Source organism: Periplaneta americana, chromosome 2 (assembly GCF_040183065.1).
Source record: "Periplaneta americana isolate PAMFEO1 chromosome 2, P.americana_PAMFEO1_priV1, whole genome shotgun sequence".
Lineage (NCBI taxonomy): Eukaryota > Metazoa > Arthropoda > Insecta > Blattodea > Blattidae > Periplaneta > Periplaneta americana.
Window position 1 is genome coordinate 149,276,703 of NC_091118.1, and position 19,716 is coordinate 149,296,418.

At 34.4% G+C, this 19,716-nt stretch overlaps 1 protein-coding gene across 1 annotated transcript in view; it reads right to left on the bottom strand.

Annotated features, from left to right (window-relative positions):
* LOC138694697 (angiotensin-converting enzyme-like) overlaps nucleotides 1-14,458 on the bottom strand; it is a 197,051-nt gene extending 182,593 nt beyond the window's left edge. Inside the window, exon 1 of the mRNA XM_069818683.1 lies at nucleotides 13,868-14,458. Coding sequence (XP_069674784.1) covers nucleotides 13,868-14,314 — 447 coding nt within the window. The 5' untranslated portion in view covers nucleotides 14,315-14,458. The remainder of the gene's footprint in view (nucleotides 1-13,867) is intronic.
* Between the last annotated feature and the right edge of the window lie 5,258 nt (nucleotides 14,459-19,716).

Sequence of the window (19,716 nt, forward strand, 5' to 3'; positions counted from 1 at the left end):
TGAAGAAGTTTATTCCACAAAATAAATAGTATTTTTTTTATAGATGCACTGAAAAATAAATGGAAGATGTATCCTACAATCTAGATCAGCGATGATCAAAGCGGATGTTGTGATTAAATTGTGTAATCACAGACATTCAAACGGGTATGACCAGTTTCCTGTACATTGCTGTGTTTTTCATTCTGGTACTGAAGCCAAGCAGTGGCGGTATCATATTGCTCTACAAACTCTGTCTCTACAAGCATAAGAGGTGGTTTCGTAAAGAATGAGAAGGAGAACATATTTTTGTTGTTCTGTCGGACAAAATGTAATTTGTTTACTTTGCTCAACGGTTCAATTAGGAGTATATAGAAACATTAATTGCCACGCTGAATAATGTATTATTATTATTATTATTATTATTATTATTATTATTATTATTACTGACACACTAAGTATGTGTTTCTATAATTCTTCTGTACGTGCATGAATATTGATATTTGAGATCATCTCCGTAGAAGGATAAAATTATTAGTTTTTATCTCACTTTTAATGTTTTTAATCTTTAGATGAGGGTAAGTATTTACTAGTTATTCATTTAATAATAATATTGTAGAAAAACAGATTCAATATTATGTGCCAACGAACTGTTAAACACCAGGAATTGACATGTCTTAAATCATAGCCAGGAAGAGAAAGATGAGATAAAAAAAAATGTAAGGAAGTTAGTTACCTAATGGGATTTGAAATATCTCATGCTCTAAAGCCTTTTAATAGAACAGAATTTATGAAAAGAGTAATGATTAAAATAGCTTAAATAACTTGTCCATAAGAAGGTTTTAATTTTGAAAAACTACGAATTTCTCGACCAAGTATCGCGAGAAGAATTTAGAAAATTCCTGATCATATTCAAGAGGAAGGTTAAAAAAAAGAGGAAAGAAAAATCGTATTTATTCACTGACTCTTGATGACAGCACTGACATTACTGATACAACAAAGCTTGAGATTTTTATCCGCGGGATTGATCAGTATGTTAGTACAGGAACCACCATTGGTTGTAGTTTTCATGCCAAGTACCTTTCTTCCGTCTCCTTACTTCATAAGCTGTCTGTTGCATGTAATCACTGCAGCTCGAGTTTTGGTCACCGCTGATCTAGATGAATATATTTAGATTTTTCTCTCAGAATATATGTATGTAGCAATAGTATGTAACTACTAATCAAAGGGTAATAAATTGTCACTTTGTGTAATTTTTGTACCACTTGTGTGCATTTAGTGTTTCAAAAGAGTGACACGTCACAAGATATACAATAAACATGATTATATGAACCAGAAGTTGTTTCATACTACTGATTTATACATCTTTCCTTCACTTCCCTGAGTCGTAGAATGTTTTAAAAAATGAGACTGGAATAGATCAGTGGTTCTCAATAATAATTTAAAATTCTTCTATGAAAATTATTTAGACATTCGACTAGTTTGCGTTAAACGAAAATATAATAAAAGCGTTCTGTGGCATACGCAGAATTTTGTCAAGGGTGGGTCATTATTAAAATTGTTTATAATTTACAATATCGGTATTTTAAATGTTGTGTGTTATTATTATTATTATTATTATTATTATTATTATTATTATTATTATTAAAAATGTGAACTGTCAAATGCACAAAACGTTAAACAAACGTTTCACAATAAAGACAGAACTTATACCGAGCGAGTGAATATCGCGTTTTTAAAATTAGTTTAAAATCGACATTGCAAAATATTTAACATTTGAACTGCAGAACTGTAAAAAAAATCCTTTTCTATATGTTTCACAAGTTAAATTTCATATTACGTCAGCTTCACTTATTACTAGACTTCGTTGAATTGCCACACGCAGCATGCCATCAGGTTGCCGATGTACGGTAGTATAGAGGAGGTGAGCGACCGCCCGGTCTCGTAGTATAAGCAGTTCATGTTAAGAGATGTGACCGGTCCAAATTGATGGAGCAGCTACAGCTAATGTATACCTATGTAAGCCTTGTTTTTGCATTACTGTGGTTGGTATAGTGAAAGCTTAACATTTGTTCAGTGCAGACAAGAATTCGATCAAAAATACTACAATGAGAGTGTTGCTGTTCCAAACAATTGCCCCGGGAATACCCTTACCCCCACAGCCAGTCTCGATCCGTTGGGGAACGTGGTTGGGTTCTGTTAATTATTATGCAGAAGATTACGGGAAAATAATGGAGGTAATTGATACATTGGATAGCACAAACAGTTCCGCTGTTGCAGCTGTAAAATCTTTGCTTTCTGAACAGCTATTGGAAGATATTCTGTTCATTGAATCTAATTTTAAAATCGTGTCCAAAAGCATCATCCTGTTACAATTGTCTAAATTACAACTCTCAGAAGCCTTTAATATAGTGGATAAAGTATTACAAACCGTTATCCAAAATAACAATTCACTAATTTCAGAAAAAGTGAAATGTAAGTTGAGAAATATTATTGCTAAAAATTCTGCCTACTCACAGCTTCGTATTATAAATTATGTACTATCAGGTCACGACAAGATATCTGAAGTTGGTGTACTAAAAAGTAGTGACTTTCCGTTCTTAAAATATGCACGTATTACATTGTGTGATGTTGAACGTACATTTTCCGAATATAAAAAGTGTTTAAGTGACCATCGGAGGAGGTTCACTTTGCAGTCGCTCAAAATGTACGTAACTCTTCACTGCAATGCACATATTCAAGGATGGTGCGAGAATCTTACATTAAATTTTAAGAGTTATTATATCTCACTACAAAATAATTGTGTATTTACATGTTTAGACATTTCCTACTTCAATGATCATTCATTATATTTCTTGAATGCAGGATACAGGTTTTATTGTAACCGCAGTATATTGCTCAGTGTTTACATCAGAGCATACTCCATCCGTTGCACGCCCCTTTCTCATACAGTCTATACCGCGTGCGTAGTAAACCTTACGATTCTCGTGGCAATTCCACGAAGTCTACTTATTACAAAGTCGGTACTAGGCAGTAGGTCTCTCTATAATAAAGATAGCATTGTTATAGTTCGAACGTGTCGCAGCACGAAGCACAGGGATTATATTGAAGGAGGGGTAGGAGCACAATCTCTTACATCGATGTAGAGTTTGTTACTCTGACCATTAAAAATTATAAAAGAGAAAACGATCATGGATAAAAAGTATTCAAATCTGAATATGTATTTTTTTGTAAAAAGTTCAAGGGGAGGTTTAAACCCGTCAAACACCCCCTTGCGTAGGTCCCTGAAACCGTTTTCTTTTTAAATGGACTATTACACTTTTACTACGTCATACTCCTTTTGACCAATAAAATGGTATGAAAGGATGTGTTTGAACCAATTATGGCTATTTATCGCACGATTTTATTACTTTCCTAACATTTGTTTATTTTTATCACTTCCCTAGCATTTGTTTTTTTATCACTTTCCTAGCATTTGTTTCTTTGTTTGTCAACATTTCAAATTGCAAATTCTTTACGTTACTATAAAACATGCTGTGTGATCGTCATTTGTTCCTGCATAGTCAACTGGAAATGGCGGCTGCGTTTAAACGTTTTGGTGAAGCTGTAATTAGTAAAATAGAATTTTAATAAGGCAATTAATATCTATTTTATCGTATTAGAGTAATTTATTTCTTCCAATCTATATATAATTTTGTTTTTATCACCTCCCTACCATTTGTTTCTTTATTCGCCAACATTTGAAACTGCAAATTCTTTACGATACTATAACACATGATTTGCGATCGTCATTTGTTTCCCGCATAGTCAACTGAAAATGGCGGCTCTGTTCAAACGTTTTGGTGAAGCTAACATTAGTGAAATAGAATTTTAGTAAGTTGATTAATATTTTATTGTATCAAAGTACCGTCATTTCCAATAACTATGATCCTGGAAGACAACAATGGTCCATTCAAATTTTGTACTTCATAACATAGTACCTCGTTTCTCTGTATTTCTGCTGTACTGTAGTTTGAAGTCAAGTCACTGCAGCTACCTACGAACGGTCTATGTTACTTCTACAATGTTCTTTGAATAGTTGTATCGTGGACCATAGTTGTGTTCGAAGACTGTAGTTATGGGAAATGACGGTAGTTTATTTCTTCTAATCTTTTTATACTTTTTTCAAATCGTGTAATAGTCAATTAAATCCCACTCGAGTTTTGATTTTCTATAGATGAATAAAAAGCTCTATTGAGGTTACTGTAGATAAATTTCACATTACAATGTTCCACAGAGTACTGTACAGTACAGTGTACTCTTAGGCCAAAGAGCAACACTAAAGTAAAGTGATGAAAAGAAGGCTTCAACATCAAAAAGGCTGAGGAATACTACATAAGTGACTAATTTAGTTTGAATTATTAATTGAAGAACTTTATGTAAATGCCGATTTTTATTGAATGCGCATGTGTCTAAAAACTTTGTATATTTTTGCTAGTCAGTTTCAAATAATGCCAGGTATATTTTGCATATTCTTTATGGTTTTGGCCATAAAATAATATTTTGTTTAACTTTGCATATTTAACTTCGTATAGAAAATGTTTGTCATTTTATCAATTTTTACCTTCTCCAAATTCTTATGACTGAGGAACAGTTCTCTTTATTGATGTTATCATTTCAACAACAGAACATTATGTGAAAGCTGAATGGAGTTTAAACTTAAATCATTTACCCGATAGTACGAGTATTTATTGTTTATTAGATTCCTCTCAACAATAATTTAATAATTTGACTCACCCGTGTAGAAGTTGGCATAATAAATGTAGTTAAGTATCGCTTCGACCAGAATAAAGCCAATCTAACCGGACAAAATTAATAACTTCTCTCCTAACATATTTTATGAAACTCTGTATGTTACAGATATTATATATATATATATATATATATATATATATATATATATATATATATATATATACGTCTCTGATTACGTTTGCATGCTACCTGCAACTTCTGTACAAATTTTCACAAAAGTCTATTGTGTAGGACAATTAATTATGTCTAAATGCACCACTGTAAAGAAAGAATGGTGCTGAAACTGGTAAGGAAGAGAGAAAGGATTTGGATGAGTCACTGGCTGAGAAGAAACTGCCCAATGAAGGATGGATAAACTGGCACTGGAAGGAATAGTAAACGGGAGAAGAGTTCGGGGCAGAAGAAGATATCAGATGATAGACGACATTAAGATATGTATGTGGATCATAAGCGGAGACTAAGAGGATGGCAGAAAATAGGAAACATTGGAGAATGCTGGGTTTGTAGTGAAAGACCTGCCGTTTGGCAGAACAGTATATGTGTGTGTGTGTATGTATGTATGTATGTATGTATGTATGTATGTATGTATGTATGTATGTATGTATGTATGTGCACCACTAAAAAGGTGTAGTTCCTCTTGTACGAACATAATCAGAGTTTATAAACCAAAAATATATATGCTACCTGCAGTGTTGAAATTCTTAAGAGGTTTTTTGAGGATTAGCCTATCTAAAAAAAAAAATTTGAGTTCTAGTCTTACTGTTAGTAGGTATAATAAGTTCGTAATAACGATGTATCGTAACACTTGGTTGCACTGCGATCCTTCCATATATTAAGTTCACTGTTGGCGGTCATCCCAGTATGCAGAGTTCAGTGCGAGGCTTGTGACCGTAAGCTTAATGCCACGTCTTGAGGGAAGAACCGGGGAGGGGATATCGATTCGCTACATCTCCGTGCGAAACGAGGTTAGCCTTTGTCACAATACATCGCGCTATATTGAGGTTCTCTAAATGCGCAGAGTTGTTGAGTTTAGTTTTTAAATCAGAAGTGCATGCGTGTGTATGTTACATATTAATTTCATGTAAAATGGTTCATACTGAGGAAACATTGAGGTCATTATTTGTAGAATTAAAAGAGAAACCGTTTTCAAGTTGGACGTATAAAATAAAATGTGGAGATCGACACTACATTTACGTATTACAATAGCGGATGGAGGGAGGCAAAATAGAAATTTTCAATTTTAATGGTAGCCGTATAACAAATATCTTTGGATAACAGGATGCTCAGAGACAAATAAGTTACAATGTTTTACCTGTATTCTGTTTGGGGTGAAAATGAGTGATGATCATGTCACAAAAAAATTTTGATAAAAAAAGCTGCATAAAAAGATAAAAAGTAAGTAGATTTTTTCAGCCTATCCAGTATTTACACCTTAACTTCGCCACTGAGAACAAGTACGTCCCTTACAAAACTTCTAATGAAATACAACCACGAAGAGATAGCTAAGAAGTTATTTTAACATAACACGTGAATTAGATGAAATCATATGCATGAAGTGTTCTCCTCACATTCTTATGACACGCTTCGAAGATTCCGGAAGATGAATCACACAGAAAATTAGCGAGGAGATTGCACATAACATTATACACTGTGTAGGTAAAGACGTCTAAGCTTACTATCACCATAGGTGCTGACTTCTGTTTATGTTTCGTATGTGGGGCAAGTAGGTGCTGTAAAAATATTTTGTGATGTGAATGAAATGTATAACATCTCTAAATAATAATATAATAATGATTACAGTAATAGTAAAATAATAATAATTATAATAATAAGAGAATAGCAAATAATAATAATAATAATAATAATAATAATAATAATAATAATAATAATAATAATAATAATACTTGCTTGTGTATGGCTTTTAGTGAACCCGGAGGTTCATTGCCGCCCTCACATAAGCCCACCATCGCTTCCTGAGAAAGATTAATCTAGTTTCTACAATCACATCACATCTCCCTCAAATGCATTTTAATATTGTCCTCCTATTTCGATCTCCCCAAAGGTCTTATTCCCTCCGGCCTCCCAACTAACACTCTATATGCATTTCTGGATTCACCCATACGTGCTACATGCTCTCAAACGTCTGGATTTAATGTTCCTAATTATGTCAGCTGAAGAATACAAAGCGTGAAGTTCTGTGTTGTGTAACTCTCCAAAGTCCTCTAACTTCGTCCTTCCTAGCTCAAAATATTTTCCTAAGAACCTTATTCTCACACACCCTTGACATGATCCTCTCTCAAAGTGAGAGTCCAAGTTTCAAAACCATAGAGAACAACCTGTAATGTAACTGTTTTATAAATTCTAACTTTCAGTCTTTTTGAGAGCAGACTGAATGACAAAAGCTTCTCAACAGAATAATAACAGGCATTTCCGATATTCATTCTGCGTTTAATTTACTCCCGAATGTCGTATATATTTGTTACTGTTGCTCCAAGATATTTGAATTCTTTCAACCTCTTCAGAAGATAAATTTCCAATTTTTATATTTTCATTTCGTGCAATTTTCTGGTCACGAGACAAAATGAAATACTTTGTCTTTTCGTAATTTACTTCCAAACCTATCTCTTTACTTGCTTCAAGTAAAATTCCTGTGTTTTCCCTAATAGTTTGTGGATTTTCTACTAACATATTCACATCATCCGCATAAACAAGCAGCTGATATAACCCGTTCAATTCCAAATCCTCTATGTTATCCTGGACTTTCCTAATGGAATACTCGGAGCGAAGTCAAAAAGCGAAGGTTACAGTGCATCTCCTTGCTTTAGCCCGCACTGATGTTGTGATGTAGGTACTCAAGAGAACATTGAAGCACAGCGTCGAAATATGCATAACGGAGAACGGTGGCTTTCAATTCCTGATGTGATATGCGCGTGTTTCACATGAACCGAGATAACTCTCCTACGAATATTATCAATTTTTCCTAATTTGTGAATTGCAGGTAAGGCATTGGGTTCGGTTCTATAAGAATCAGTCTATATAAAAAAAAAATCATCAAGAAAATCGTTTGATAAATCTTGAAATAGATCTCCGTTACGAGTCTTTGAGTCAAAACAAAGGTCAGTCTTTTTTACTAAAATTAGCAAATTTCTTGTGCATTATTCTGGAATGAATTAACTGTTAGATACTGAATATGAACAAAATCCAAGAACAACTTAGAATATATCGTTGTAGAGGCAGACAGTAATAACAACTAAAGCCACTTTTCAGGAATCAGAGACGATGAAAACTTATGTTTCTATTAAAAACTCTTAATGAAAATTTTGCAGCATTCAATTACGCTTTACATCACGAGAAAGTAAACATATCTTATTACCAGGCTTCGGCCTAGGGACACAGAGTAACCAGTATGAGGTTTAGAGTACACGGAGTATATATGTCGTCATGACCCGTGTGCAGTCACCCGACTGCAACAGCACAGGTAATATGCATTACCGTTGTGTGTAGGCCTATTGCTGCTTGGCTGCGGTACGTGTAACAGGCTTCTGCGTAGGGACACCTGATTGAAGGTTACAACTCACGTTAATACTTTAATGGTAGACATTTATTGTCTACACTTGGAATGTACTGTACATATATACTGCAGCTGTACAGAGTGAAATATATTTTGTGTCGGACTGTGTACATGTTGAGACACGAAGTAACGGCGCTCTCCATCTCCCACTCCACGCGACCAACACAACACTATCGACCGTGCGTTCTGAACTTCATGCGTTACTGTGCCCAGGACCGAAGACTGCTTATTACTGTACGTGTGGAAAATTTATGTTCTTTAGTCTATGAAATGTTAATTTCATTTGAATTTACATATTCTGTCTTGGTTGAAAAATGGAATTAAAGGTTCTAACATTAAAAAATGGAAGTAATTGAGAATTTTGAGAATGGAGAAATAACCACGAGTACTAAGCTGGCGACAGATTATGGAATAAAATTGAATAAGATTAGAGTAAATTTCCTATTACTTTGGATTATCCGTATGTTTCTAAAATCCGTGAAACTTCTTTCATTTATTGAATCCGGGGAGTCTAAAACTTTCTGTATATGGTTTCAGCTGTGAATGTGCGATTTTCCGTACATTTTGGACGTGTGCCACTTTTCTTTGAATGGCGAGGAGCGGAAGTGAAAGTACGCTGTCGCGAGTGGCCACGAGCTGCTTTAAAATTTATCATAACAATTTTAAGGCAGCCCCTTATCTCTGAGCTGGGTCACAACAACAATAGACAACAGAAGGCGCCTGCTTGCGCGATAAAGCTCTGCAGTGCATTGCCTTCGTTTCCTTCTACACTCAGGGCACTCCAGTGTAATGGGAAATGGACAAGAGTGTTTGTTTACAGTATTCGACTCTTGAGTTTTATTTAGATAATTGCATAATACCTGATTGCCTTAATTACACCAGATTAAACAAATAAATAAATAAATAGGATGTAAATAAATATATAAATAATGTAGGCCTATATGTATGTATGTACCTAAGTAGATAAATAACTAGATGAACAACTACATAAATAACTAGATAACTATTTAGATCAATACGCAGATAAATAAATAAGTAAATAAATGCGTACATAAGTAAATAAAGTAAGTAAACAAATAAGTAACTAAGTAAGTAAATACATAAATAAGTAAATAAATAATTAAAGATTGCTGTATTGTACTAACAAAGAATAAATCTAAAGATATTTAAACATTTAAACTTACATAATTAGATATGTAACGGTTATTTAATAAAATAAATTACAAAATTCATTTTCTTATGTAGTATCTGAACCGCACAAGGCACTTGAACGCACTATGCCACTCAAGCACAAGACTATCGGTATAGTTGACGCCATCGATTTTGGCAGATGGATTTTATTAATCAGAACTCCAGAGCGAGTTACTCGTAGCTGCAAGGTAGGTTGTTATCTTCGTCGCAAGCAAACTGCAACTGGAATAGGTGAGACATAAGAGTAAACATACATTTCTGATTATCCTAGTGGACTAGGATGGACAGTCATCTCCAAAAACAATGCACATATAACCACTTTTATACAACTGCAGTAATCTATACAGTATGTGTGGATGCGTATGACAAGAAAAGTCCCCGGCACACTGTTTTCGAGATAATTCCAGTTGCCGCTGCATAATCTTTTCCTCGTAATTATAAAGTATAAAGACAATCTACATATATACTGCATATATAAAAAAAACTATTCTGTAATCAACGGACTGACTAATCATCTTAAATCTCCTTAAACCCTGTGTGTAGGTTTCTGTTAATCCTTACTCAAAAGATAAGACGGAGTTTTACGAAATACGAATATTAAGGGATCTAAAATAGGAGGTAATGATCAAAATATACTGGTTTATTTTTTGAACCAGTAGCCATTCGGCCTTTAAATTTAAAACAAAGGCTTCTTTATAAAATTGAGTTAGACTGTTAATCTCATCTCTCAGAATTGTTTCTAAAATGTATAAGGAATTTTAAAAAATTCAACTTCATGTACTACATTCAAATAACTTTTGAGGATTTTTTTATCCCCCAAAGAGCAGAGAGGATAGCTACTGATTTTATGAGCTGTAATACTGAAAGGCATGATCAGGTAGAAAGGATGAATGTAACAGCCAGCTTCCACACTCCTGCGATCTCATTGTTTTCGCTAAAAGTTATTAAAAGAGGATGAAGTGCGTTCTTAGACTGTATTGACTTAGGGATCTATTGTATTCTCTTGACAACGATTTTCTGAAAAGTTACAGTTTATGTCTCACTTAGAATACAGCACTAGAATTATGTTACCGGTATTTTCTTATGAGCCTAATATTTGCATACTTTCATAAAATAATACTTTTAAAAATAGGAAAATCTTATAATCGATGGAGTCTTATTTTTGAGTAAATACGGTATACGTGAATAAGTTTATTTTCCAGACTCTCTTAAGTCTCGACTTAGATCCGTATGAAATACACACTGTTCATTAAATCTATATAACAAGCAGAGTAACTCTTAAATACTAAATGGAAGTGGGTAGTGATGTCTGTGCGATTAAAGAATTTCAGTAAAAAAGTTTAGTTCAACATTTATATATTTTTAGTGTTCAGAGTGGAATAAAAATATTATACAATAAATAATTCCTAATTCAGTGGTATAAAAGACAACTAATTAGTTTCTTATCCAAGTGCAAAAGGAAAATCCTAACTGATAACCTGTTTTCCCACTTTCTAAATGTATCTCAAAATTCAGGTGCATATTACTCGCTATAATCTTAACTCATATAGGCTACCTTATATTTTTTAAGTTTTGAAGTAATGTGTATTGAAATTTCTGAAGCAAAATTTAGTTAAATATTTCACCCTTAGTGAAACAGAAGTTGAACTTTAACAATGCTGTTTTTTTCAATGCATATAGATTCTCCCCCCCCCCATGTTGTGTGTCTGGTATTTATAAGCCCATAGGCCTACTTTGTAGAACACAGGCTGCAGAATACACTGTAAAAGTTTTATGTAAATACATTTAGTAGTTTCAGAGAAAAATGAACTTAAGTTTGAAAAATATGAACATACGAAAAACTGCATTAAAAAAAAAAGGATGTATGAATTACACGCGCGGCCAAATTTAGAGAGACCATTTGAAGGGCTTATCTGTAGAGATACAACCCAAGTTTTGTACTTTTTTCTAAACACAAAATAAAAAATCGGATTTTTTACCCCTAAGCACTACCCAGTTTCCTTAAGAAAGGTTTCAAAATAACTTCAACTACTTAATGAAATTAAATTTGCAGGCACTTGGGGCGTCAATTTCTTTAGCAGTTTTTGTCATTTTCACTTAGGCTGGTTTGGAATCCACTTCTTTAATTAATAAATTTGCACGATAGATAGTACGCAAAATCCGTGGATAGCGAGAATTATACTGAACTGTTGAAATTTTAGTTCAAATGTAGTTCTGTTTATAAGTATGAATAAGGGTGTAATTTTTTGTCTTGTATGAACTGTTGTATCAGTGAAGCGTGGTGAGTCAGTGAAGTTATGGTTTTACAGTGCAGTGAATAGTTTCGATCAATGATAATTTATAATATCAATGAAATGTGTTCTGTAGTGTCAGTGAAATGTTTCATAGTGCCAGTGCAGTGCGTGAGATGAGAGTAAAGTGAAAGATTATTATCAGTACCAATGTGAAACGTATGTAGGGCCTATACATATGTAGGTTGTAATGTGAAGTTAGGTTCACTTATTAATTAGATTATTTTATGTATTATTATTGTTATTATTATTATTATTATTATTATTATTATTAATTGTAATTATTGTGTATGATTGTAATGTATTCTAATTGTATTGTGGATTGTTTATATCCTCTATCCTCTATCAACCTATTATCCTCTATTAATATGAACACCCTTCAGCCTTTCTCTCTCTCTCTCTCTCTCTCTCTCAACAACAAAATAATTCCTTTCAGTGCTACTATAAAAAACCTCGGCATCTATTTCGACTCTAATATGAACTGGAATAAGCAAATCGGATATATCTGTAGAAAAGTTTTTTCTATCATGCATTCTTTGAAACGCCTGAAAAATTTCCTTCATACTAAACTCAAACAAATTCTAGTACAGACCCTTGTAATGCCTCACTTTGACTATTGTGATGTTTTATATAGCGACCTAAGTGCTGAACTTTCTCAAAAACTTCAACGTGTACATAATGTCTGCGTCCGATTTATTTTCAATATCCGCAGACATGATCATATATCGGAATATTTTCTACGACTCTCCTGGCTCCGCTTGCAAGATCGACGTTTAGTACATTCTCTTTGCGTGCTATATCGAATTATACATTTTTATTTTGTTGGGTTATTTTATGACTCTGTATCAACAGCTAGGTTATTTAGCGAGTGAATGAAATGAAGGTGATAATGCCGGTGGAATGAGTCCGGGGTCCAGCACCGAAAGTTACCCAGCATTTTCTCATATTGGGTTGAGGTAAAACCCCGGAAAAAACCTCAACCAGGTACTTGCCCCGACCGGGATTCGAACCCGGGCCACCAGGTTTCCCGGCCAGACGCGCTGACCGTTACTCCACACGTGTGGACTCAATTTATACATGATTCCACATCCAACTACCTTGCCTCTCGGTTTACTCTCCTAGCTTCACATCATAATCGTAATACACGTTCATAGCACAATCTGTTGCTATCAATACCACGTCATCAGACATCTCTGTACTCAAGTTCTTTCTCAATAGCCATGACCCACTCATGGAATTCGCTGCCGCTGGAAATCAGGGGTAGTCTTAATCCTCAGTTGTTTAAAATTAGATTGTTTAGAAATATTTTAAATGCACAGAATTAGTTTTTTAGGTATAATTTTTATTTATTTATTATTATTATTATTGTTATTATTATTATTATTATTATTATTATTATTATTATTATTATTATTATTATTATTATTTTACACAGTCATTACTTTATTTTTCCATTAACACTAATATCTAGGTAATTGTCATTGTCTCAATGTAACACGTGCTGTGCTGATCATACTAATTTTATTATACTATTCCTTTAGTTGTGAGATTATATTCATATCTAATAATTCTTTATTTTTAAGTTAATATTAAATATTAAATGCATTTAATACATTAAATACAAATTTTGTATACTAGAATGTATTTTCCTGTTTCTGATTATGTATTCAGTCTCTTTATATATATTTTTATTATCGTTATTTTAAAGTTAATACTAATTGCGTATATGCATTCACTCTCTTTTTTATTTAATTATGTTTATTATTATTTTTAAGTTAATATTTGTATACCGGTATGTATTTTTCTGTATGTGATTTGATCCTGGTTGAGTGGAAGAGAAGGCCTGATGGCCTTAACTCTGCCTGGGAAAATAAAACTAATTATTATTATTATTATTATTATTATTATTATTATTATTATTATTACATTGTTTGTACCACTGCCACCGGGTGCTTGCCCACTTGCAGTGTAAATAAATGCATGCATATTTATTGAAAGCGTTGAACTATTTTTAAATAAGCCTTTATAGAGGTTTGACACTCACGGCGGCCTGCTGGGTGGCGGGGTTGACATTGGTCTCGAACTCCCACTGCGTCGCCACGTTCTTGGTGCACTGGTTGGACAACATGATGTCAACCCTCTGCAGAAGCGCTCTTAATTCCGGTCCAGTTATCCGGGACACGTGATTCCCCAGTCTTCTGTTGGGGATGTTTTCATCCCTGAATCTTCCTTCATCGCTGGAACTTCCTTCATCCCTGGATCTTCCTTCATCCCTGAATCTTTCTTCATCCCTAGATCTTCCTTCATCCCTGAATCTTTCTTCATCCCTGAATCTTTCTTGCCCAGAGTCACGATACTGATCGTAAGGCGGGTTCTGTCTGTCGTTTTGCCCGGAAAACTGCGCCTCGGAGGTCGTTCGCCGTACGGAATCGATAAGAAGTAACAGCACCGCGAGTCTCAAGCGCCCTACACACACGTGCTTGCTTCCCATGTCCCCGCTAGCACTGATTGTGAGTTACGTTCCTGTCCGCCACTCGAGTCACTTGACACAGTACTGATAACCGTCGAGGTACCTGCCGTGTTCCCCGGGTCGGGTTATGAGGTGGGGTAACGCACGTGAAGGTTGTCGCGAACCTTTGCTATAGGCCCTCACAAACTGTAATAAAACTCCGGTTGCAGAGAGGTTTAAATGTCAGCCGACGTCAGAGATGCTACAATGTAACGAGGATAATTAACTAAACCTTGGGAGCGATTTAGGTTGTTTTTTTTTTTTTTGTGGCGCAATCGTACTTCATAATGAAATTTTCATAGAATATCCTTCATACGATATGAACTAACTATAAATGAAAAATCAACTGAAAAGGTGATAGAAAATTTGAGGAAATTCCTCTGAGTCTACACAGAAAGAAGGATAATGGAATTTATTTATTTATTGCTGCCAATACCGAAGAAAAATAATGCCAAGAAATATGTGTTCAGGATTATCAACATGATATCGCACTCGGTGAAGATTCTCCTGCGAATACTGAATCGACCTTTGTATTCTAAGATAGAAGGAGAGTTTGAAGAACAGCAGTTTGGCTTCAGGAAAGGAAAAGGTACGGAGATGCAATTGAACTGCTGCGAACAATCCGGGTCAGTTTACTTAATATCCTAAGGGTGAAACCTAACCATTTTTCCTCCATTACTACATATGCTAATGAATTATGGTGATTTTCTAGTTTGAAGGTTGAATGTTCTTTTGCCAACTTCGTTTCGCATTTCGGTACTGACAAATACTACAACTGGTAGTCATTTTATAACTGTTATATTGACAGCAGTGATACAAGTTGTCGGTAGTTTAAATTCTGAAAATTCAAATTGTTCTAGATTTCTGAGCCGATTGCTGGAAGCTAGTGAAATTTGAACATACTAATAATTAATTAATATCATTATTAATATTAATACATAGGCCTAATAGTTATTTTATGTGTTGCTTTGAAGTGTGGTTACAATTCAAGATTATAGTGAGGTAGGCTAAGTGTAAATAAATATAGTATATTTCGTGTGATATTATGCCCTTGGGTAATTGATAGAAATATAATTTCACATTTTAATTAATTTCTTTCTTGTTTAGACTTTTATTACAATAATGGACTGGATGGTAAAAGCTTCTCAACCGAATAATAACAAACATTTCCCATATTTATTCTGTGTTTAATTTCCTTCCGAGTATCATTTATATTTGTTACTGTTGGTTCCAGGTATTTGAATTTTTCCACCTCTTCAAAGGATAAATTTCCAATTTTTATATTACCATTTCGTACAATATTCTCGTCACGAGACAAAATCATGCCTTTAGTCTTGGTTTCATACAAGGCTATTAGCCCGGCCCAACGTAAGCAGGGGGCATGTAACCGTAACTGTGTGCAGTTGGGTAATTCTTGGCAGACGCGTTCTCGTCGCGGGGGTGAACACTGGTATAGTGACCAGTTTCAAGAATAATGTCTTTGGCGCGGAACGGGATAAACCCCAATCCTTGGAAAGGCAGAAGAAGGAGAAGAAGAAGAAGAAGAAGAAGAGACAAAATCATATACTTTATCTTTTCGGGATTTACTTCCAAATCTATTTCTCTAATTTCTCTATTTTCTCTAATCGTTTGTGAATTTTCTCCTAACATATTCACGTCATCCGCATAGACAAGCAGCTGATGTAACTCGTTCAATTCCAAACCCTCTCTGTTATCCTGGACTTTCTTAACCCAGATAAGACTGACGTCCTATATATAGGACGGAACGTTTTATTTTTTTAACATTGCTATGTAAGATTTTCATAGTCGGCAATCATGATACCATAATCCTTATGTGTTATAAATTGCCTCCAATTTTTTTTCTTATATTTAGTCTCTCATAGTCATTGTTATTAACATATTTGTGTGAAACGTCCGGTGTCCTATATATAGGACGTCAGTCTTATCTGGGTTAATGGCATACTCTAGAGCAAAGTTAAAACGTAATGGTGATAGTCATTTCCTTGCTTTAGCCCACAGTGAATTGGAAAAGCATGTGACAGAAACTGACGTATACGGACTCTGCTGTACGTTTCACTGAGAGACATTTTAATTAATCGAACTAGTTTCTTGGGAATACCAAATTCAATAAGAATATTATATAAAACTTCTCTCTTAATCGAGTATGCCTTTTTGAAATCTATGAATAACTGAGGCACTGTACCCTTATAGTCCCATTTTTTCTCCATTATCTGTCAAATACAAAATATCTGATCAATAGTTGATCTATTACGCCTAAAACCACACTGATGATGCCCAATAATTTCATCTACATATGGAGTTAATCTTCTCAAAAGAATATTGGACAAAATTTTGTACGACATCAACAAAAGTGATATTCCTCGAAAGTTACTACAGTTATGGCCGGTTTGTCCAAGTATTGTTAGAAGACTTAACGACTGTTAAATCTTCAACAGTTTGTTAAATACAGTTTTTCCATTTGTTCAACACCAGTTTGGCTTAACAGATTCTTAACCGTTTGTTAACTTTAAATGTAGGATTTCAGGCCGTTAACTCATTTAACAAACACTTAAACATGGCGGATAACACCACAGCTGTTCAGACAAAAGTTGTGAAAATACTATGTTATGCTTCTCTTCGAGGAATGTTTAGAGTAAGGGCCGGTTTCACCAAGCTTCAGTAAATCAGTCCAAATGAAACATTAACTAGTACTGAACATTAAAATATTTACACGAGTACGTTTATATGTGCGCTGTCTCCGTATACTTCAAGCCGAGCAGCTATATGTGCTTCGTCGCGCTGGTCACGTCATTGCTCTCCGGTGGAGTAGTCAGTAGCGAGTTGGCTTGCCATCCCAGGGGCCCGTGTTCGATTCTTGGCGATAACTCTTTTCTTTATTAACGTAACTAATTTTTATACATGTTACCTTTCTTCGTTTTTTAAATTTTGTGTAGTGGAACGAATTATTTCGCAACTCTGGCTCCACTAGGAGAATTTGAAAAACTCTTGGGGGATCAATTTTCTTCCCGAAATAAAACAAAGATAAACAAACAAATTAAAGAAAAATAAAAGAAATACACATGTGGATCTAATACATTGTCCACATGCCACCGGCGTCTATCACTGCCTGGCATTTTCAGGGCATTGAGTCCACCAGATCGCGGAAATAGTTCTGGTCCTTAGCGAAATCTTCCCAGGTAGCCAGAACTTGATCCCAGAACTGATCTGGATTTTGAGGTGGGATGTCTCTATATTTGTCAATCCTCCTCCTCCTCTTTTTCATGCTTTTCCATGGACCGTCTTTGAACGTTTATGGTGGTGTGCGCGGGGTGATTATCCTGCTGGAAAATTAAATTTCCATCGGAAAGAAAAAGATTATAAATTCCAAGAATCCAGCTCTTTCGCTTCTGTTTTAAAGCTAGTGCAAACATATCTTATCGCTAGCTATAATATAATTGTAAGAAATGAAAGTTAATATACCAATTAAGTTTTGTTATGTTTGGATGCACATTATGTATTAATTTACTAATATTTCTCAGGTACCGGTACGGAGTTATAATAATCACTTTCATGTCTTAAAATAAAACTCAGTTTTATGTTACCTAGTTGACTAGTTTCAGCTTTGTCTCAGCCGTTTTTATGATATTCTAACCTATGATCAGTTTCCTCTAAAATTTTGAGTACCGGTACCACGATCTTCGTGACGCGGTATCTTTTGTGAATTTTTGTGTCATTCAAATTGTCAAAATGATCGGTTTTTAAATGGTTAACATTATCTCCATTTGACTCTTAATTTTCGAGCAGTTCCAGATATAACAATTCTGCGTCGAAACGTTCCGCCATTTTATATTGCAACTAATGAATAATTAAAAATTTAAAGACGGAAATTTCTATCACTAAATTTAATGATAATTTTACTGGTTCGTTAGGCTAAAGAGAGATAAAAATGATTTAATGAACCAGTAAATAAATTAATGAATCATTAAAACCTTAATGAAGCTTTGTGAAACCGGCCATAAGACTGGTAATATATAATTTAAAAGATATTTTGGAATATTAATATAGGGAAGATAATCTTTATAAGTCAACTGATTATCATACTGACGCTTATTTCGATGCTGAGCTATTATCCATTTAATATTGAGAAAATGTGCGATCTCAACGTGGCAAGAAATTGAAGTCAGATTTGAATATCCTACAAACAGAAATAGGCCACTTGTTCCAATTCACCAGCTACTATTAACTCTAGATTCTATGTTACTGGCTCTTCAACTATAGCCGATGTCAATAGTACTTCAAAATAGGCAGTGAGTAAATAATAACATGTTTCAGCAGCAATTGCTTCTTTAGGACGAAATTACATATAATTTATACATGGACCTGAATTAGAGAATTTTATATGATACGGAATTCTCCTCGGGGTTCTGTGTACAGTTGACTACACACACATTCGTGTAATTATTGCCACCTGGTGGTCATAATGCTGAGATTTTTATAAACAGAAATTCATATTTTGCATTATAAAATATAACCATACTTATAATAATAATTATTATTATTCAATAGTAGCCAATGCAACTTTCATTTATCAACTCTCTGTAGTGCATGAATCATGGCTACTGTAACAGGTTATGATTTTACACATGTTTCATGACTTACTCTACAGTACAGAATTTAAATAATAATAATAATATCAGCCAATAAGAAGTTGTCTTATATATGCAAAATCATTACCAACTGCTGTTGAGTAGTTAGAATAGTATTAACGACAGTTAAAGTTAAGTGTTGGTTATTTTAAACAAAATTATGTTGAAAAAACGGAAAACATCTTAACAAAACGTTAAAAATAAACCAGCTGTTAATTTAACATTTGTTAAGCCAAATTAAACATTACTTGGAAAAACTGGCCATTAGTCTTTTTCCCCCTTCTTAAAGATAGGTACAATTATGGACTCCTTCCATTGTTCTGGTACAATTTCCTTTTCCCAAATAGTAAGCACAAGTTTATAAATTTCGTTAGATAATGCGCTTCCACCCTCTTGTATTAATTCTGCTGGAATTTGATCGATTTCCTACACTGTACTGGAAAGGAGAAAAATAAACATTGCGAAAAAAAAAAAAAAGGAAGAATAGGATAGAGTGGTAGATCGCTTTTAGTCCTGTCGTTCAGTGCGTGTCACCATGAGCATAATCCACAGGGACGAGGAGTTTGTGCGACCTATAGAGTGCTACTCACCTTCTAGAAAAGAAAGAAGGATTATTGTCAGCGCGGAATTCCCACCGCCCCTCCTGCGTGCATTGCCCAAGAGTCCGAGGCAGCGACCATGGAACTAGAACTGCTGGTTATTCATATTTCGAGAAGCGGTCCAAATTAGTGAGTCAAT